Source organism: Crassostrea angulata, chromosome 1 (genome assembly GCF_025612915.1).
Source record: "Crassostrea angulata isolate pt1a10 chromosome 1, ASM2561291v2, whole genome shotgun sequence".
In the NCBI taxonomy this organism is placed as follows: Eukaryota; Metazoa; Mollusca; class Bivalvia; order Ostreida; family Ostreidae; genus Magallana; species Magallana angulata.
This window is the reverse complement of record NC_069111.1, coordinates 28,848,785-28,870,710: the sequence shown is the minus strand read 5'-3', so window position 1 is coordinate 28,870,710 and position 21,926 is coordinate 28,848,785. Positions and strand designations below refer to the sequence as shown.

General features: G+C 32.0%; 2 protein-coding genes across 2 annotated transcripts; both read left to right on the top strand.

Annotated features, from left to right (window-relative positions):
• The first annotated feature begins 9,170 nt into the window (after positions 1-9,170).
• On the top strand, positions 9,171-11,610 carry LOC128157687 (uncharacterized). Its single transcript, XM_052820284.1, has 3 exons — positions 9,171-9,667; positions 10,328-10,504; positions 11,379-11,610. Exons 1-3 carry the CDS (start codon positions 9,370-9,372, stop codon positions 11,600-11,602), a joined length of 699 nt encoding a protein of 232 aa, XP_052676244.1. The 5' UTR covers positions 9,171-9,369; the 3' UTR covers positions 11,603-11,610.
• Positions 11,611-18,388: 6,778 nt separating this feature from the next.
• LOC128157677 (uncharacterized) lies at positions 18,389-21,179 on the top strand. The gene is made up of 5 exons (XM_052820277.1): positions 18,389-18,494; positions 19,502-19,716; positions 20,077-20,233; positions 20,414-20,662; positions 20,928-21,179. Exons 1-5 carry the CDS (start codon positions 18,452-18,454, stop codon positions 21,158-21,160), a joined length of 897 nt encoding a protein of 298 aa, XP_052676237.1. The 5' UTR covers positions 18,389-18,451; the 3' UTR covers positions 21,161-21,179.
• Positions 21,180-21,926: the final 747 nt, after the last annotated feature.

The following is a 21,926-nucleotide window of genomic DNA, read 5'->3' as shown; positions in this document are numbered from 1 at the left end:
CTTTTCGAGAACTACAATGCATCAATTTGTCAGATAACTACGTCAGCACCCTCAAATAGTGTAGATTCGAAATTATAAAAGCCGTGATCTCAATCTAATACTGGGGCCCCAAGAGGTGTTCAAAGTTTAGCATAGAAATATAGAGGGAAAATGTTGAAAAATCTTTTTCTAGGGAACTATAATGCTTCAGCTTGTGAGATAACTAGGCAAGCATCCTTAAATAATGTAGATTCCAAATAATTAAAACTTTAGCACTGGACTAATACTGTGGCCCCAAGAGGGGTTCAAAGTTTAACATAGAAAGATATATTGAAAATGTTTTTAAAAAGTTTTTCTCGAGAACTATAATGCTACAGTTTGTGAGATTACTATACAAGGATCCTCAAATTGTGTAAACTCTAATGTAGTGGAACCAAGAGTTATCTTTCTTGTGTTCTGTACAGTCTGAGAGTTATTCCTCTTGAAGTGGAACTCTGCTATGTTCAGTTTTTCAGGTTGTGTACGTGCGGTCCCTCCGCAGTGCTTCACATTTTCATTCCTATGTTACTATTTATGTTGTTCAAGCCAACCATAAACCTCGGACCATAACTGGGTCCCGAGAAAGGGGTTCAATGTTTAAAATAGAAAAAGCATATGCTACGAAATGTAATGTTACAAGGAACTGCTGTTCAGGTGAGCGATGTGGCCCATGGGTCTCTTGTTTTTATTTGTTCCTCTTTTTGACGCATTCACGTTATAAAGAGCGACATAAACAGATAAACAAAGCAAGATAGAAGGTATAAGTACAGACGTGTAAGACTTCTTTACATTGTCAAAGTAAATGAATCAATTGGTGTTGTTTTTGTAGACATTTGATATAATTAAAAAACAATGCATCAATAATAGATAATGAAGAACATTTAATAAGCATGCAATTATTATATATTTCACATTCGATGTTAACAAATAGAACAGTCACAAATATTGCACAAGATAGAAATGCATAAATATTTAACCCTAAATCTTCTATCATGCAGATCTTTCTTAGATATGTGTCTCTTAGCAGGGTTGCATAGGTCAATGTGACTGAAAATAAGAAGTATTTTTGAAAATCTGTAGAATAATTACTGGGTTGATACATGTTATAAACTTGGTTAATTGTAAATCAAATAAGGCATATTTGAAGTCGTATGGCATCGAGCATGTCTAGAAACTATTTTGGACTTTTGGCTGATTGCAAACACACCTCACAGATTGCAACAAGCCTAATGAACATCTATTAGAAAATTTAGCTACTTTGTTAAATTGTCTGATTAGTGGACCCATTGAGATCAATATAATTAAAATTAGATCTTAGATCCATTCACGTACGATCGATAAACTAAGATCTTCTTAATGTAGCGATCGTACGTGAGCGGATGTAAGATCTAATTTTAATTAGATTGGATTGAGATGAAATTGTACTTACGTCGCTTTCTTTGAATTCTCATAATAATCATACATTTGTTTACATTTTCCCACTATTCCGATTATCTTCTGTATATTTCATTTTATTCTATAGTGCAATGATATCTTCTGATCTTTGGGTTTTTTATGCTAGTACTACTGTACATTGTACATGAAATAAAACATCGATGAAGACACACTTGGTCTGAACTTTGATTTCAGTGAACTACTGATTGGTATCAAACGGATTGACAAGGAGACAATATATAATAAAATTTAAGGCGATATCTTACAAATTTGAAATATGAAATACAGACGCGTTTCTTTTCCATTACTATGACATATTCTGCCATGGCCCGATAAATCATCAAGAACTATATGCCAGAGGTTTTGGATAGCGCATTTGCTGCAGTAAAAGATAAGATAGGCATACATAATCTTCATGAATACCCTTTGTTTTTATGTATTTATAGTAGCTTCTCTGCATTTTATTTTATTATTGTTTTATTTACCCTTGTTGCCATACATTGTTGATATATGGTATTTATTTCTATTTTTTCTATAGTAGTAAAATACAGTAGTCTCTGACTAGTTTGTAATATTTTCTCCATATCAGGATCATGTTGTTCATCAATTTTGGAGAATATTATAACCGCCCGAGGAAACCAAATAAATTAATTTTATATTACAAGGTATGGTAATTTTTGAAAATTAACATTAGAAGAGTTATAAAAACTTTTTTCTTTTACGTATTTCCTAGCTCATTTGCTTTTATATTAAAATCTCCGACTATGCTTAACGGGCATTGGTCAATATTTTGATAAACTATGAGATATTCTTGACTTGAAATTAAAAGCTTTAAAATTATTAATATTTTTTTATAAAACACCGAGCATGATAATTAATAAATAGACATTCCTTACGTTCTTGTTTATGAAACCCAAACAAGCATAAATAATTTATAAAATATTTTCAAACATGATGTCTAGCGCTCTGGTTGTGCAAGATAATCAAATTTACCCCTTACCGATAAATACAGTTTTTGAGAATAAATTAGTGAAATTTTTCCGGAAAACTTTAACAACATGACTTCATACTTTAATTATTTTCGAGCCTCTTCATTTTAATCCTCGGCCGAGTGCAGAAGGAAATATGAGCAGCGGAAAAAAAAATCAAATACTTCCAGTGAGGTAAAGTAGCAATCTGAATAAATTTAAGCTTCAAAATTGCAAAACAGAACACATCAATTCATATTTCATTTATGCATTTTCATTTTTTTTGGCCAATTTAAGAAAAAAGAATCGAGGACGTGTACGAAGATTAAATTCTCAACTATAGATTTACAGATTAGGTTATTTGCAAGCAACATCTTGACAGTTTTCTTGTTAAATTATTGCAAGAGAATTAGCACTAGAATGCTGAAAGCGGGAGCGTGTCGGCGATCCAAATCAAAGTACCCGTATGCGAGACCTCCACGATCATTTCGACCCACGATGGCCAGACCAAGCACGTGTAACGAGCCCCACGCTGGCCACAGACTAACTACCGAATTCAAGTGTTCTGAACAATACCCAAATTTCCAATTCTTTTCCCTCGGACTGAAATGTCACATTTTCATTGGATTAAACATGGCACGTGATTGCCTCATATATCTCTATGTAGGTTCTTTGAGGATTAATATTAGGCAATATGGCCGTCATTGGCCGCCGCCTCACCTACTCATCTCGATATTTCATATTATTTTACAAGAAATCGTGTTCAGTAGGTCCTTAAAATATTTAGAGTAGTTGCCCTTTGGAATTATTGTTAAATTGGAGTAGTTGCCCTTTGAATATAGACGTCACATTGTTGTGTCTTGAGCAGAACAAAATGGCAGCGTCGACATTTGCTCAAATCTCTGCAGAGGTTTAAAATTGAATAACAACAAAACATTGTAAGTAATATGGGTGAAGCGAATATTTTTAAAGCGTATTTGACAGGAAATATTGATAATTCTGAAGAGTTTAAATGAGTTTAATTGAACGAGATGTAAGGCATCTTGTACATGGCTTTGCGTAGATCATCGCTATTTGTGAATAAATATGTCGCTCGGGAAAACAAAACAAAACACTTATTAGGTTAGTTACTGACTCACTACGGAAATATATTTGGTTGATCAATCTCATAGACGGCTCGGCTTCGCCTCGCCATCTATGAGTTTCATCAACCAAATATATTTCCGTAGTGAGTCAGTAACTAACCTAATAAGTAATAGCAGTTCCCCTAATGTTTGTGAAATGTCTAGCTCACCGCGTGCTGAACAGATGTCAACTATGCCTGTATTAGAGCCTCAATTCTGTTAAACGCAAAGAACCAGTATGTTTACTGTAACATCGACTCTGGTGGCTCACGAGGTACGCATATTAATCTCCGTGTTAGTATTACATCTGATCTTGGTACTAATGTTCCATTGACAACACAAGAAAGAATTTGAAATGATGAATACTTTGACCTGGCCAAACTATTGCATTTAGATCCTGCACCTGAAACTCAACAGTTTTTTGTGTTAGAAGATGGACAGATTAAGATTAGAAACAAATCAAAAGATAAGAAAACACCTTCCATTTCTGAATGGACAGATGCATTTTTAATTTATGCTGCTTGTGGCCTCCGGGTATATTACCTGTAACAAGCTCGGTTATTACGAGGCACCGCTTACAACAGATGATTCTTTCGTCCCAAATTATTTCTTTTTTATTTCCTTTTTAAACATTCCGGATACAACGAGATCGTTTATAACGAGACTCCGTATATTACGAGGTAAACATTTGTGCCTTTGGCTGTAAGCGCTATAATCGGTTGTAGCGAGGTACTCGGGGCACGCTTGACTGCACACGCTAGTCCCATGTAACTAACGGTATGGCCATGAAATTTTCACAAGCGTTTATGCACATGGCAAAAGATTAAAAACATTCAGACATAATGATGAGTTGTTTTTATTGCAATGTTCACTGTCATGGCTTCGAATTTAAGGAAGAGGAAAGTAATGTCGCTAGAAACAAAAGTATATATTTAGAAATAATTAACTAAGTTTAAAATGGGTTTAAAAAAGTGAAATTACAAAGGACTACAGATTAGCTCCGATGGGTCCTACGGGTCCTGTATCTTGTAAAAATATGGTATCAGCCTCAGAAAATAAAGACCAATTGTTATCTAAATTGAGCAAAGATATAGGATTAGGTCGCATTTTTGGTCCATTTGATGGCCCACCATTTAAATACTTTAATTGCAGTTCATTAGGAGTTTTACTGTTTCCTCGTGGAAACATTACTAATGAATTCATTGATTCTGAAATTTGCAGTGTAAACTATTCATCATTTGATCAAGCTGTTAACATGGTGCAAAACCTAGGTCCAAATGCACAGAAAGAAAAATGGATATTGTTAATGCTTTAGATTGTTACTAATTAAGACCGGAAGATCTAAATCCTCTCGGTTTTGATTTTCTAGACAAATACTACATAGAAAAATACTTATCAATGAGTTCTGCCATATCATGTGAATTGTTTGAGAAATTTTCTACTTTCTTACATTGGTCAGTAGAACAGCATAGTAACTTAAATTCAATTGCTCATTATTTAGATGATTTTTTGTTTGCTGGAGCTCAAGGAACAGGCAATTGTTCAGTATTAATGGATAGTTTTTAGCAAATTTGTTACATGTTTTATGTAGGTGTTCCTTTATGAGATGAAAAGACTGGGGGTCCAACAACTTAAAATGTTTTGTTTGGTTTAGTTAAAGCCTCAGTTTGTACGTCAATTTTCATTCCAGAAGAGACAGTTGGAGCATTAAAGAAAAGTATACTTGAAATTCAAGAAAAATCCAAATTATATTGAAACAGCTTCAGTCTTTAGCTTTTGTAACGAGAGCATTAACAACGGGTAGGACATGTCGCATTTATGGGCTTATGCCAGGTGTGTCCAAACCATATCATTTCATACCCCTGTCAAGAGGAATACAGTACAGGCAATGCGGATCCCGTATTGGCCCGCGTTACCGTCACGGTATTTTTATCGTTCTCGCGATACACCATCGCGGTTTTTGATCGCGGTATGGATTGCGACCGTGATGACACCGCGACGGTGTGATTGACCGTTATTCCTGCTGCTGCTTGTTGTTGTTACTTTACCTGTACTGTACATTACAGGCAATGCGGGTCGCGTAAATCTACGTCAAACATGCGACTTCAGATTTAAGCATAACAGCTGCATTGTAAATAAATTGTGGTCCATATTATTATAAAATTAATAAATTATATTTATGAAATAGAATTTCATGAAATCGGAAACGAGAGCATTAACTGCGGGTAGGACATGTCGCATTTATGGGCTTATGCCAGGTGTGTCCAAACCATATCATTTCATACCCCTGTCAAGAGGAATACATGTATAAATATGTATAATAATATAGTGATCTTCAGATGTGGTTAAAATTTCTTAATGAATTGATTGGGACTACAAAATTCCAGATCTACATTGGGAATTCTGAGAAAAACTTGCACAGATAGTTCAGGGAAAGTTGGATGTTTTGGGACATCTTGGTCTTATTTATGTCGGTCAAAGGAGTGCAACATTGATATGAGAAATGATGTAACTTTTTTAGAGTTTGTCCCTACAGTTTTAAAATTTTATTTGTAGTCTGACAAGTTGCAAACTGATACACCATGTTGATACTCTAGACTTAGTAGTAGTTCTGAATCAAAAGCCATAAAAAAATAAAAGGGTAATGTCATTCCTGAGAGAATTAGTCTATCATTAAAGTTCAACATTCAGATTAAGGCAGTGGTTATAGAAATGAGATTGCCGATTCAGACTCTCAATTTTGGAGCCTTTTGAATGACATGTCAATCATTTTATTGACGCGAGTCTCTCACACAACACAAAGATTGCTTATGACAAAGCCAGCAATGTTTTTCATTACTTTAGGTTTCAGTTTAGTTAGCCGCCACTTTGGCCACTCCCGGTAGATCACATAGTCAATTTTTTAGCCTTGTTAGCTTCAAAAGATATTGCATATTCGACAGAGAAAGTTTATTTGTCAGTTGTGGGCAACAATATGCAAATCCTTGGCCTGGACAATCCCAGTAAAACTTTTACTGTACAAAATATGTTGGCTGGTTTCAGAAAAACCAAACCTTTGAAAGAGATTAGATGCCCCATTACTTATCAAGTTTTGCTTGAAATATTGCTGGTTCACCATATATTACCTACAGTGATTATTCTAAGTATAAGCATTTATTATTTGGATCTGCATTTTCAATTGCATGTTTCGGTCTTCTCTTCATTATTGAAATTAACATCTGTATCAAACAACATTAACAAAAATGTCTTACATCTCTGAGATTTACAATTCACCAAACATACTATCATACGTTAAAACAGATCAATGTGGCAAGGGTTTTATTATAAATATCATCAGTCATTAGTATGTTTTTACATGTTGGAGACGTTTTTGCAAGTAAGATCTATGGAGGATGGCCCTTTATTATGCCATTTAAGAGGTACTTTCTTGCCTTCATACCAATTTTTAACCTTAATACACAAAACACTGACATTTTTAGGTATTGAAGCAAAACATTTAAAACGCAGAAAAAAGAGCTGCTACACACATGTACATGTTGGGCATAGCTGAACATGAAATTCAAAGAAGGGGAAGATGGTCTTCAGAACAGTTCCCGAGACCTGAGTTGGTTACATATATAATGTCGATCTAAACTAACAACATTATGAATTCTTCAGTTTGCCTGATTATCAATTCAGTTTGTAAGTGCTGTATGTACATGTATACATGCATTGTTTAACGTTTATGGTATTGTAGATTCAATACGGATTGTAGGTTCATCTCTTATTAAAAAATCTGAACAATATGCATCGAATTCATCAGATGTTTGGTATAGACCATTCATTACCAGGTGTATCAGTGTTGTGGAAAGGAGTATCAGGATTCAGTTTTGACAGTGTTGCTGATATTATTTGTGTTCAACATATCCACAAGATTTCTGGTTATCCATGCAGGTGGAAATAACATTGGTAATGATGATAACCCATTACATAGACAACAAAAGTTTATAGAAAAGGTTATTGACAATTTGAGTTTTGGCTTTGCCTTCAACATGCATTGTCTGGTCACATATATTACCTAGATTATATTGGCGACATGCTGTTTCAAACATTGTGTTTGAGTAAATTTTACATATCAGGTAAACATAGGTGTATAAAACGAATTTAATTTATGACCAAAAAATGCACAATTATCGATACAGGTTTATACTTGTGCAACCGTGATTCAATATTTATGCATTTCGATAAAACTTATTTTGAAAAACAAAACGACAGAGAAGAGCAATTTAAAGATGTCTTGCAAATAAAAAACAGACTTACGTATGTAATTTTATGATAGATAATTCCAAAACTCCTACTTCCGCTTGTAATTTAACATTATCGGAGTTGTTTCGAAGTAAGACTTTCAAGATAGACTTAGCAACGATTAAGTTTAAATACAGAACATTTTCATAGGAATTACTTTGATTTGAATATTATCTCAGGACAGTTCATAATGAAGGGACGAAAATACTTTGTAACTAATTAAAAATTAGTTTTTTCTCAACGACAACAAAGACGGTCTATCAAATTTATCACATCATAGTTAAACATCGTCACAAACACTTGCATAAATAAAAATGCTTCATTTGAGCACGGAATACCTTACGAGGAATATCCTAGAGAGTGCTGTAAAATCAGAAGAAAGAAATGTTGGGGTTTGAATTTTCAGTGCACCTTGGAAATGTTTCCATAGAGTATTACGAGGAATATCCTGTGCACCTTGGAAATGTTTCTATAGAATATGATATATACATCTTAAAGGGGCATGGTCACGATTTTGGTCAAAAATTTTTTTTTCCGATTTTTTGATTCACAACAACTTCAGTGAGGCATTTTAATAGGCAACCAAAATTTGAGGGTCTTCCATTGAGTTGAAGTTACACAGCTTGCAATTCTTTTTAAAGTAAACAAAGCTGTTGTTTACATTTTGAATGTTGATGTGAAATTTTCTGTTTTAAACCTGCAATGAATGTGTTAAACGTTAAAAAGTGTTTATTTTTGTTTAAAATGAAAAATAAGATAAACAAATCAGCTTGTAAAATAATATTTACTTGTATGTTGAACATACATGTATGTAAGCAAAAATAGGACAGGAGCCTTGTTTACATGACAAAGAATTGTGAGCCTTGTATCTTGCTTATTACAACTCTCAAATTTCACATGATAATTAGAAATGCATTTCTAAAGCATTGTAAATAATAAAAACAGAAAAATAGAATTTGACCATAATTATATAATCGTGATCATGTCCCTTGAACACGAAAGCTTATTTTAAAAAGTGTTTTATATATATCTGATCTTTATATATCTGGATATCTGACATAATCAGATGTTCATAATTGATTAGCATGTTTTTTTTTTGGTTCGAATGATTCTATCGAGGACAACCTCTTAATTAAAATCTCATCGATCGATCAATTCATTTATTCCCTTAAATCAAATAACTAAGATTGATAGCAGTATCTCGGATTTTCTCTCTAAGATAGAATGAATGCAGTGAAGTATGATCATGCCAAGCTTTTTATGATTTTTTCAAACTGCATTACTCCATCATAGAAACTTAATCTTTTCTAATGAAAGTTTCCCGGTGAAAGAAAGTTAACATCAAAATGCAAGTTATGGATCAAAATGAAAACAAGTGCTAAACATTAAGTCTTGTATAAATATCACTCTAACATTCCAAAGACTGTAATGAAATAAAGATCAGTGATTTTAGTCTTGATAGAAAACCTGGAGCAGCAATTGGAAATCACAAAGCTTTGCAAAGAACGTTTTAACAATTACGAATCTTTAGACCTTACGAAATGTTCAGATATCTGATTTGCTCTGTTTTTGCTCTACAGATAAGTATAAACTGGTGTGGACAACGCAGTGAATATTTCAGTATCTATGAGGAAATGGAGAATTTAGCCCCGGTACAATCACCTGTTTTTGAAGAGAAATTCGAGTCTCTGGTGCAGTGTTTAAACGCTTGTGTCTTACGACGAGACTGCTTTTCGATTTTTAGAAAAAGTTGTTCTCATACATGCGAAGGATTCGGGAATCCTTTTCTGTTTTACAAAGGATATATAATGTCGAATGGTACATGGCATGTACAAAAAGGTACAACATTTTCTCTATTGCAGTTTTAAATGTTCATTACTCCTCACACAGACAAGTTTAGATTAAAGTTAACTTAAAGTGAAATCGGACTTATAATATGAAAGTGAATTTATTGAGCAAAATTTCAAGTGTGATTATCGAAATGTATTGGAAAATGTAGGAATAATTTTCTGAACCAGTGTAATAATTGTATATCCGATCTCCTTACCATTACCATTTCATACTGTACACAAATGTCAACCTGTGTGGTTTCAAATGCATGCAGTGAAGCCACATTATCTTTCTAAAAAATTATTCCTTTTCAACTATATTTTAGAGCCGATGTTTTATAAAGAAATAAATTAATGAAGTGTTACTAAAAAACTAAATTGATACATAAGTACCGTGAAAATATCGTTTGCGCTGGTGTTAACATGTAGGTGCTGACTTTATTTTTGAGAAGTAATCAAATAAGTATAAGGGTTGTACATTTGAAGTGCAAAGTAAACTCATCACTATTTTCAAGAAAGTACTTGGTAGCAAAAATACTCAAATGCAGTTACGGAGTTAAACATTAAAAGAGTGTTGCAATTACGTTTTTTGTAATATAAATTAGTACTAGGCATTATTGATGAAAAAACCACACATTTTAATGATGATGATCATTTGATTTATTTTAAGTTGCGGAGACTTGCTCCTTAAAGGGGTATACGTGGGATCCTACTTACCGAATCTGTTACAAATATCACTCAACAGGAATGACCATCAGCGAAGCCAGATCGAAGTGCAGGGATGAGTTTGCACGCTTGCTGTTGTTGACCTCTGATCGTGTGTACGATTTTTCCGTCTGGTTTATCAGTAAGTACTAAGGATTTCAAATCGTCATGTGTTCTTCAACTAAACAATTTTTATATTGCCGTTATTTTTTTTTAATTTATCAAAATAAAAGCAGAGTAATCAACTTGAAACTGAGAACGTCAGTGCCGTTGAATCCGGGTGGTTTGTGACTAGCTTTGATTTATAACGAGAAATCGGTGTCTGTTAAAGCAATATGAGCTGCATTTTTGATGTTGAATTTTTTTTTTACTACAATGTTCTTTTCTACTAAAATGACAAAAATATCATGGTTTTTAAATTTCTGTAAGCCATATTTTTGTGGAAAAGGCCGTTAAGAAGCCTTAATTGGAGCAAAATTGAATTATTGTCGTCCTGTACACAAATTGATTTGCTATATATTCCTTAGAAGAAAAGTATTTCCTTTGACAAAAAATAATGATTTTTTCAAACCTTATTTATCATAAAAGTTTAAGTTATATGCATACTTATCATACTAGCAGGTTTTTGCAGCAAAATAAAATTCTAAAAAATACAGCTCATATTGCTTTAAGTGTAGTAAACGTTATTAATATGAATGACTTTTTTATGCTCACATGACCCATGGGCCACTTATTATATGTTTATGTAGAGGTACAACATGTACATTGTATGTTTTCAAAACGGCGTCTTTAAAAATTGCTTTATACTACATGTATATGTTTTAACTTGCAAAGAAGAATATATTAAGATAAGATAAAATATTATTGTGTACTTAAAAAAAACCAGTTCTGGGTTATCTGTTTTTTTATGTGCTATTATTACACACAATTGCCGAAACAGTAATTCATTTGATTTCGACAAAAAAAAAACCCAAAACAAAACAAAAACCAGTTGATAAAATAATATTATTTTTCAGAGACATATTCTACGGGTTCTTTGTATGTCCAAGGTTCCCGCGAAACTATTTTCATTTCGGAATACTTTGATAACCGAGGAAGAGAAATGAAAAATCTAAAGTGGAGTTCTGGTGAACCATCGTACGATGGCAAATACATAAGACTTAACACGGACGCTTACCGTCTAGAAGCCACACCTGGAACAACAGATCGGGGCTTTATATGCCAGAGAGGACAGCTTTGACTAAACATTATGATGAGAATAGCTCTTCTTTGTATCATTAAAATAAAATTCCGATTATTTCAAATCTACTGTAAACGCATATTATCCGATCTGTTAGTTGATTAACTTTATGTTGAACTTAGTCGATTTACCGTCTGGTTATGATATTTGTCACTTGACGTTTGATTGTTTCTAAGATTATACTGTGCATGCGCTATTTGATTTTTTTTTTGTTGAATTATGGTTCATGGCTTTATTTTATCATATACCGTAGAGTATAAGTTTTTCCAGTCTAAAAGTATGACTTGTGAGATCTTTTTTTTCACTAAATGCTTAACTTGATTTTTTTTATACTATTAAATTGAAAACCTTTAAAGGGACTTGGACACGATTTGAGATAAAAAAAAAAATATTAATTTTTTATGTATAAAATGGTTTACTGGTGCAGTTTAACTGATTGACCAAAATTTTGTAACTTGTACAAGCGAGATACAGAGGTAAGAATTGGTTGTTATGTAAACTAAGCTCGAGTCTTATAGTTGTTTACAAAATATGTAATGTAGAGATTTACCATTTCTTAGACAGAATGATATGTAAAAAATAATTTAAACTTACTCAATTTCTTCATAAATACTAGTATCAATAAAAGAGAAATACATTTGATTGAAACTTACACCAATACAACACATGTAAAAAATGACAATATTCGAGCTTTGTTTACAAAACAAAGTATTACGAACTCTGTATCTCGCCTATAACTTGATCTTTGACTTTCAAATTCTGACATAGCATTAAAAACTTTTATATTTATCAGTATATTATTGAAAGTGGAAAAATAAAATTTGAAAATTTGAAGTCAAATCGTATCCAAGTCCCTTTAAAACCCGCTTTGTAATTTTACTTGTTTCGACATAATTCAAAATCTGCTAACAAGTAAGATAGTAAGATATGCTAATGAAAATATTTATCCTTAAATAGAATTGATGTATAAAGCTAAGCTTCATTTAGAAATATAATACTGTATAAATGGTTATTTTCGCTCCGTGTAATTTTCGCCCATCAACACTGGCAAACAGTTTCGCCCCGTCTTGAATTCGTCCAAATACAGCTTTGTTTAATGAGAAATGATTTGAGATATTGGAATCTGCTCAGTCTAAAAATCGCCCACAGACAACAAGGGCAAAAGGAACGCTTATTTCCTTGTATACAGTAATATGCATTGATGTATACCTATCTGCGCATTTTTATGGCGTCGAGCGAAGCTCGAAAGCCATCTAGGGATCGTACGTCCACCGGAAGTGTAAGGAGCTGAACAACGCATGCTATCAATAAATCCGCGAAAATGAGTGCAAAGTTTTCTTTTGTATTTGAGGAATAAAAGAAGACTTGCTTCCATTTAGAACAGAACTGTACGTCAATATAACAAGTTGGCAGATAAAAAATAGTTGATGTCTTTGACAATGTTCATATTTTATTGTAAACAATATGACTTGGTTTCAGCGGATGAATACACTTCACACACTTGCGATAGTTAGGCCTACATACTCAATTTGTTTATAAAATAATTCTGCCTGCAAAACAGATTATTTTGAATCCATATCGAATGTTGACTATGTACAAATGCTTGATCTTTTAGAAACAAAAAACTTCCTGCACAGAGCTATATCTACATCAAAAAGTAACTTTAAACCAACTAGCGTACTTTCACTTTTAACTGTAAACGATATGAATGGGGGCCTTCTTATATCTACACCTGATCTTTTCGGTCCAGTCATTTGGACCCATAGAATTTTTAAATCAATTGATAATAAGAGACAGTTTTTATCAGCAATGTACAATATATAGAATCATACTTTTAATACTTATTAATTCTATTTGAATAGAGAAAAAAAATATCTACAATGTTTTAACTCCAAGAATATTTCTATTAAAATTTTTAAGTAACATTCAAAACTTTTTAGGAATAAGGTGAGTCAATTGTAATGAATTGAAATTTGATTAATTTTGTGATAAAAACATATTTTTTATTTATCTGAAAGTAGTCGACAGATGTATTTTGTCTAATATATTTGTTTTTAAAAAGGAAGTATAATTGATACCAATTTTTAAATGAATGCAGTCAATAGCCAAATTAAAATGGCTTTTGATAATAAAAGAAATCCCAGTTCATTTTGATATTTTTATTGTTTTAGTTGACTGCATAAAATCTATATTAAATTTTATTTGTGCTAAATTGACCGCCCGACTCAATTTAAAAAAAAAATTAATTTCCAGCAAAACAATAAGAAAAGTTGGTCTCATGTTATTGTACGTACACTTCTTAAGAGCTACAGAATCATAATTTGTTAAGGATTTTTTTAATCAAGTGTATGTGTGATCAATGATGGAATACCAAAAATTATTTTGACTCATTAAAAAAGTTGTTCAGCTTTGTACTCTTCAAATTAACTTCAACTCGATGCCAATGTGGCCCTTCAGGCCTTTGATTTATATTTATTGTAGGCCGTAATCAATTAGTTACACATTGGTAATTGTATTGCAGTCAGCGTCGTCTGAGATTTTGTCGGGCCGCCAGATAAAACATATGAAGAAATCGCGTACAGTGTATTAATGTATTTAAATTGTCTCCCTTACAAATGAAATAACAGAACGTTTAATGTATAAATTGTTGTTGCTGTATTTCGTGTTAGGGAAAATTTAAGTACGGATTATTAGTGTACGATTTTGTCATTACATTAAGTTGAATAATTTTAATAACTTAAACACTTTTGAATTAGTTTATTTGTTAGTTACTTCCGGGCATAACTTTAGGTATCAGATTGAATTCTTCAAATAACCCAGGGATTGTTTTCTAAAGCTTCTAGAGCTCCATCCTTAAAATTAACTACCTCACTCTTTGTAATGGCCCGGGATCATAGAATGCATGTATCGATAGCTTCCTCCTGCATGGGTTCACCAACTCCTGGATGAATTTGTTATTTTTTTTTAATTAACGGATTTCCATTAAACAAAAAGCAACAAGAATAGAATTCCTGGGTCCCCCGCCAGTCAAGCAGTATACTAGTATCGACCAAAGGAACTTGACCAAAGTATTAGTGGTATAAACATTTGGTATAAATTTCATGTAAATCCGTCAAAATTTGTAGGTATGAGAGCGCGTACAAGGTCAATTTTTGGATAAAACGGAGTCATTATTGTGATCCAAGTCCCATAACTCCAACAAAAAGTATCGACCAATGCTAATTTTCGAACTTGACCAAAGTATTAGTGGTATAAACATTTGGTATAAATTTAATGAAAATGCGTCAAAATTTGTAGACATGAGAGCGCTTACAAGGTCAATTTTTGGATGAAAAGGAGTCATTATTGTGGTCAAAGTCCCATAACTCCAACAAAAAGTATCGACCAATGCTGATTTTCGAACTTGACCAAAGTATAAGTCGTATAAACATTTGGTATAAATTTAATTATAATCCGTCAAAATTTGTAGGCGCTTACAAGGTCAATTTTTGGATAAAACGGAGTCATTATTGTGGTCAAAGTCCCATAACTCTAAAAAAAAAGTATCGACCAATGCTGATTTTCGAACTTGACTAAGGCAATAGTGGTATAAACATTTGGTATAAATTTAATGTAAATGCGTCAAAATTTGTAGGCATGAGAGCGCTTACAAAAAAGTGTGATAGACGGACGCACGGACACACGGACCCACGGACGGACGCCCGGCATTTCTATGTACCCGCTCCGCGTTGTGGCGGGGGACAAAAATTGATTGTGGAAAGAGCTCCTAACTATTTTATACACAATAAATCTACTACTTTATTTAATGTCGTGATGTAAGGGAGCGATTTTTTATGTCTAACGATTGCTTAAAAATGCATTAGCCAAAGACACCATTATAACGTGTTACTCATGATCAATACCAGTTTATATTCTTCGTGTAAGTTCATGGAACACTCAAACTTAAAGAATTAAATTATGTGTTTTAATAAATTCCTAAATATTTCTCGTATCTATTATTTTTCAAGGTCTTTGTCGATTTCCCAATTAAGTAAGGACTGTGTGTTCTGTTCTATTCGTGGCACATCTTATTAAGTCGATAGAAGAGAAAAAAGTTACTGCTTAAGGCATGAAAATATGGTGGATGCTTTAAAACTCTCATAATTCCACAAATTTGTTGTTTTTATTCTATGGGCTGATAGAATTAATGTCTTGTAAGAGTTTCATACCTTTGAAACCAGTGCCATGTCGTTTCAATATCATTATGACTGTATTTTTTTTATAAAGAATAACAATTTTGAGTTTATGTTTGTATTTTCAGATAATTGGACGTTTCTCAGTTGTGCTCTATTTAAATCTTTATAATTTATCCTGCCTTGTACATGTAGTTTGAGCATGCAGACCATGCTAAGAATAGTTTTTATCATCACGACCTTTATCATAAAAATAAATGCATACTTCCGTCCGGTGCAAGTTTTGATTTATCCAGGAAGCGGCTTAATTTTTAAGTCAGATATTTCGATCAATACTCCAAAAGGCCAAAATTGACAACAAATATGAATGCAAACCAACGAAAAATAAGAATCGTTTTTCTGGTTTTTAGGATAATACATGTAAATATGGATTTGAGAGGGCTAAAATTTAGATATATATGTATAGTGTATATTCATTTAATCTGAACGTGTGAGCATAAAACAAAATAGCTTTCAATTGCAATCAAATGCAGTAACTAATGAAATGATTCTTTTAAATAAACACCAAAATTGATTTGTATGTCAAACGATAAAAGATTAAACCTTAATTACATGACAATACACTTATGATTACCATTTTCACGAACATGTTCAGATTCGTTGCATTTTGATTAATGGTTGTTTTATTAATTTTTTTTAATTGTTAAGTAGTTTATTCAGTATTGAGTAAATGTAAAATAAACAATTTTTTTTCTATAAAACTTAAGTGAATATTCCATTTCTTTGTTGCTCAGTAAATAGTGACCTGTGTACAATTGAGTATGTAAATACACACAGTCAGTTTGTTAATTACAATATACATTAAAAACGAGGAAGACTCGGCCTGTCGAACGTTTAAGTCAGTCTAAAAATATCCAAAAAATATAATATTAAAATCATGCAACATGCACGGCGCTATATATCAGTCCAGTTGCCCGTGTATATACATTTAATTAGCGTAATGAAAAATGAACTGTAATAATTGAGTAAACATTATAATTAATAATACACATCCGATCGTCTTAATGCATTGTATACATATGTTGATCCCTGGCGTGGATTTTTAGATAATAAAAAAATTGATAAAATAATTCAATGAATTTATATTTTGTATTTTTTTTATTTCACTACACTAGTTACAGGTTTTTTTTAAAGCAAAGGTTAAAATCAATGTCCAATACAAGTTTGGTAATACGATCAGAGTCAAATGAAAGTACTCTGTTCCAGAATCGAATCATGTTTATCCACTGACCGTATATGTTTGGCACATAAAACAATACCCTCAAATAAACTGGAGTCGCCGGCAGAGGACATGTATTGCTTATGCAATGCTCATAGAATGTTTGTTTTATTCATGTGTTCCTGTTTTATAATGATAGAATTGAAAGACGTTTGCAACAAAAGAACAGTTGATTTATAACCACTATCTAAGAAAACATTGGCAACAATAACATTATCAATAACACTGATTCATATCATAAAAAATGAATATTAAAATGTTATCTTTTGTCTTTCATGCCTATTTGAAGGTAGCGAACTCAACAAAAAATACTAATCATTTTATTTGTTCTCTCAAAAATCATAAAAATGGTACAAAAGGTACCAGTTACGTCCATTCGTGTACATACAAACAGTCTGGAATCTGCTGAAGTTTAAAGCTTAATCATTATACTGTGGAAACCAGTTAAACCCATAAATTTTTGCAATGGATATTCAAGTTTTTTAAGAATTACAAAACTGATTGTTGACAGTAAATCACAGAACTTTAAAATATTTCGTTCAACATTTATTTACATTTTCTTTCCAAATCATATTGCCAATTGAAGAATAGAATATCACATTCTAACAAGTGAAACACGTATCCAGCTTGATTATCCCTACACACATTATGAGTCTGTCATGTCGTTGTACATGTATGTTATCCATCGACCCGTCTCTATTAAGACAAAGTGGAGGTTTGTTCTGAATTTTACAAAAATATAATTCCAAAAATTCTGGGTTAAACGTTTAAATATTCTTTACATTTACATATAAAATTTTGTTTAAAAATTCTGTAAGTGGTACCGTTAATTGTGATGTTAAAAACTGATACAAAAATCCGCTTATATGTAACATAAGCTTGTGTTACATAAGTGGTAATAACTATGTTACAGTTATGAGCTTGGAATTAAAACAAGAGATAAAGCACTAAAGCAGTAAATGCATATATATGATACATAAGACCTTATAATAGCAATTATTGAGATATAAATCGTAAATCAATTTTAATTTAGCTGACATAATGAAAAAGTATACTATAAAATTATGCAACAATTTCAATGATAAAACAACATATATGTTTTAAATATAACGACCAATTAAGCACTTAATTAAAGTACTTGCAGGAAGGTTCAAGCATTGTTAATATTGAAGAAGTTAGATAAAAAAATATCCATTATCAAACTTATGTGATAATTTTGACAGCTCTGTTTTTATGTTTCAGGCCATATTTGATACATAAGTGATAATAGTTTGTTTATTTTAAGGATTGTTATTTCCTTGTTAATCATTATAATGTTTTAAAAGCACGATACGCGTGATTGTAGTTCGGGGCAAGTTTTGTTTGCGTTCTTATTCAGGTACTGGCCTATTGAGAAATATGAGGAATATCTTTATCAAACTCTTCCTGCTGATCCTCTGTGGTGAGTAAATTCTTTTGACAAACATAATTTTGAACTTGTGAATAATAAGGATAATTCTCCTATCTTTAGTGGTCAATGTGTCGTAAAAACGTGGTTTTTTTTTGGGGGGGGGGGTGTCCAGAGAGCAATAAGAATTAAAACAATTTCAAGCGATACATTTTTAAAATCATTTTTTAAAGAAGATATTGGCTCAACAGAGTATTTTTCTACATCCATACCCCTTGTTTACGTTACTTTAGTTTTGCGTTGGACCTGGTGCATTTATCAATAGGAAAAATCAACAGACTAAAAATCAGACTAGACATTTTACGTTTATTGTATGATGGTAAAGTAATATTTAATATTATTCCCCTAACAAAAATTAAAATTGCCGAGGGCTTCAGCCAAGGAAAAGGTGTTTGTTGAGGGCAAATACATCTACCGCAGTGAATTGTCAATTACACCGAAAAACACGATTCAACAGATTACGTTGGGTCCTAATAGGTGTAGTTTTAAACTAATAGAGTACAAACGAGCATTTTTTCTTTTTTTTTTCATCATTCAAATAAAATAAAACTGAATTAGATCAGAATGATTTCAAAATTTAAATACATTAAATTCAGTTTTTTGTTTGTTTACGTCGTATATTTATCGTCCATGTTTAAGGAAATTCGTACAAATAATCTTTCTAGAGCATTTTTTTGTTTTTGTGTTTTACCATCTACATGTCGAATTTCATTAACTAAAAACAGAAACATCATTAAATGCTTAGAAACTTACCAGTATCTGGGAAGGTAATACGAGTATATAATTGCTATTTTGTAAAACATATGCGAAATCACGAATCCTTTGTAACAAACAAAACTAATTTAAAACTTTGATAAAGCCTATGTCGTCATTATTTTTTCTTCATTCATTTCACTGTTAGATCTTTCTCTAATACAATGTAGGTACCAGAACAATTGATTACCTATTCGAAAATGTAAAACATATCAATATACATGTGTATACATGTACTTATATTTCAGATATAACAGCATGGATTCTGATAACAAAGGATGTAGAACTGTTGCCATCTACTGTGTTAAAAATCAAGTCCCCCGGGTATCCAGACGTCAACTACAAAAACAACAGAGTCTTAATTTGGAATGTGACAGCACCGGCCTCCACAGAAGAAATCTCAATTGACATTGAGATTGATATTGTAAAACCCCCAAATGGATTATGTGAAGACTATTTACAGGTTATTTTTCAAAAAGAAATAAGTGATAATTATTCTTTTACATGCGTTGCTATACTGTTGTTTGATTAATGTTTATTGAACAGCAAATCTCGTTGTTGAGTCGATCAACATTGTCAAACAGTCTTGGAGTGTAGAATCTAATTTACCAACACCATTGTTTGCAAAACATTTAGGCTCTGTAAATTTTAAATAATCCACAAAATCGATTTTCATTCTTTTAAATTAAACAAAAGAATTGCAGTTATCATATTAATTAAAGGTTAAGAAATGTCACTTAGAATTGCATTTTTTTTTAATTTAAAGGTATTTAATGATAAAATAATATGTCCAAAAAATGAATATCGATGCTTCCTATATTAGATTCAGGAAATCAATCCATCCAGTGGAAAATTTACTGTATTCAACCAATGCGGCAAACTTACGGCAAACAGAATAACTAAGGGGAATCATCTTCTTATCAAATTCGTTTCAAACTTTGATCTGTTGACTTCAAAAGGTTTCCAAATACAATTAAGAGGTAATAAATATATAAACATATCTTTAAAATAGTGAAGCATGTCAGATTTTGTTGAGAACAAAACTATGAAAAAAAATAATAAAAACATTTGTCATATGCTAATTATTTTAAGGGGTCGTTAACAGTCTTAAACGTGCTTTGATTAAATTTTAATTGTTCGTTTTTTTTTCTTTAAACAAGTGCTAAAGGAGAGATCAACAACATCAATGTTAACAACAAGAAAATCATCTATGTCAACAATAGCGTCGATAATATCAACAACAACAACAACAACATTACCGAATACAACAGAGATGAAAAGCAACGAAAAAATAGTGTCGAGAATAATTTCACCATCAAAATTCTTAACAAAAATCTTAACAAAAGCAACACATCTGAAATCAAAAACAACGACAATTGCATCAACAACAAAGGCAACATATAGAAAAAGTACGTATTTCTGTATTGGATACATTTATAACGACCCATTTAGTTGAATATCCTTTGCATATAATTTACTCTAATATTCAGAGCATTCGATTGATTAGAAAATTAAAAACCGATCGAAATATATACAATTTTGAATGTATATATAAAGATTGTATTTATTTAAGCAATTCAAAGATTGAGGTGTTACGATTTTTTACCTAAAAAGATTTTTTTAATTAATATGAAATAGTAGTTTGATCATATAAGACCAATGTTTCAAAACCAGCTAAACCGCCAAAAATATCAACGGTTACAACACCTAACTCATTACCACCGTCATCAAAGACTACGTACAGCTATGCAGCTTCCTTATCGACCGTGGGGATACCCGTCTCACATAGAAAGAGGTCAAGCCTTGGACTGACAACAACACTAGCAGCTACGAATGAAATTTCGACATCCCGATCATTTGTTTCTGAACAAATAACAACACAAACAAGACCATACCAACCAACATAGGGAAAATCAAAATATTCAACATATTCAAATACTTCAATTACAACGGAAACAAAGTTAAAAGACCTTACATTTTCCTTGAGTTTGTTTACGTTAATGGACACGACAACAGGTAATTTAATTTTTACATTAATCGTAGATATTTATTTAAACATTTAGTTTATTTATAGGGGGCATTCGTAATTGGAGTTTTTAGACGACTAAGTAATTACACACATTATACACCAAACATGAAGAATCTAAAATCCAACCAGCATACACAACCTTTGACAAAGGGGAAACATTCTCAAAAAAATAAACGTTTGTTAATGCAACTTTATCTTTGTTCTCGAAAATTTCACAGAATCCGTTTAAACGTTTTCTCTGTATCATGTTGAAGTTATATTGCTGGTGGGGTTAGGGGTTCTTTAAGTGACGTTAATTGTGATTGTAGCACTAGCAGTCTGGAGACATAGACGAAGAGGGTAAATATTGAAAATCATAACTATACACACTGTACAGTTGTTTTAAAACTCAATTAATATTAGAAACATTATTAAAATATTGAAGCTTGTAAGTGATTTTTACAATTTTAAGTCTTTTCCATTTTGTATCATTTTTACTTTGCCGATCAGAATAATCAATATAATTTTTAATCTTTTTCGACCTGTTTTATCTCACCTGATACACGGAATAATTACAAGGAAACAAACGTATATGACAAATTGCCATCGATGACATCGGGAAAACGGACTATGAGAGCCCTTCCTGAACTTCCTGAAGGTGTATA

Excerpts from the sequence above, each read along its gene's own strand:
- LOC128157687 (XM_052820284.1), top strand. The coding sequence starts at position 9,370 with ATGTTCAGATATCTGATTTGCTCTGTTTTTGCTCTACAGATAAGTATA. Across the intron at positions 9,668-10,327 it reads TACATGGCATGTACAAAAAG|TTGCGGAGACTTGCTCCTTA; the intron begins GTACAACATTTT and ends ATTTATTTTAAG. Across the intron at positions 10,505-11,378 it reads TTTTTCCGTCTGGTTTATCA|AGACATATTCTACGGGTTCT; the intron begins GTAAGTACTAAG and ends ATTATTTTTCAG.
- LOC128157677 (XM_052820277.1), top strand. The coding sequence starts at position 18,452 with ATGAGGAATATCTTTATCAAACTCTTCCTGCTGATCCTCTGTG. Across the intron at positions 19,717-20,076 it reads TATGTGAAGACTATTTACAG|ATTCAGGAAATCAATCCATC; the intron begins GTTATTTTTCAA and ends TTCCTATATTAG. Across the intron at positions 20,234-20,413 it reads TTTCCAAATACAATTAAGAG|TGCTAAAGGAGAGATCAACA; the intron begins GTAATAAATATA and ends TCTTTAAACAAG.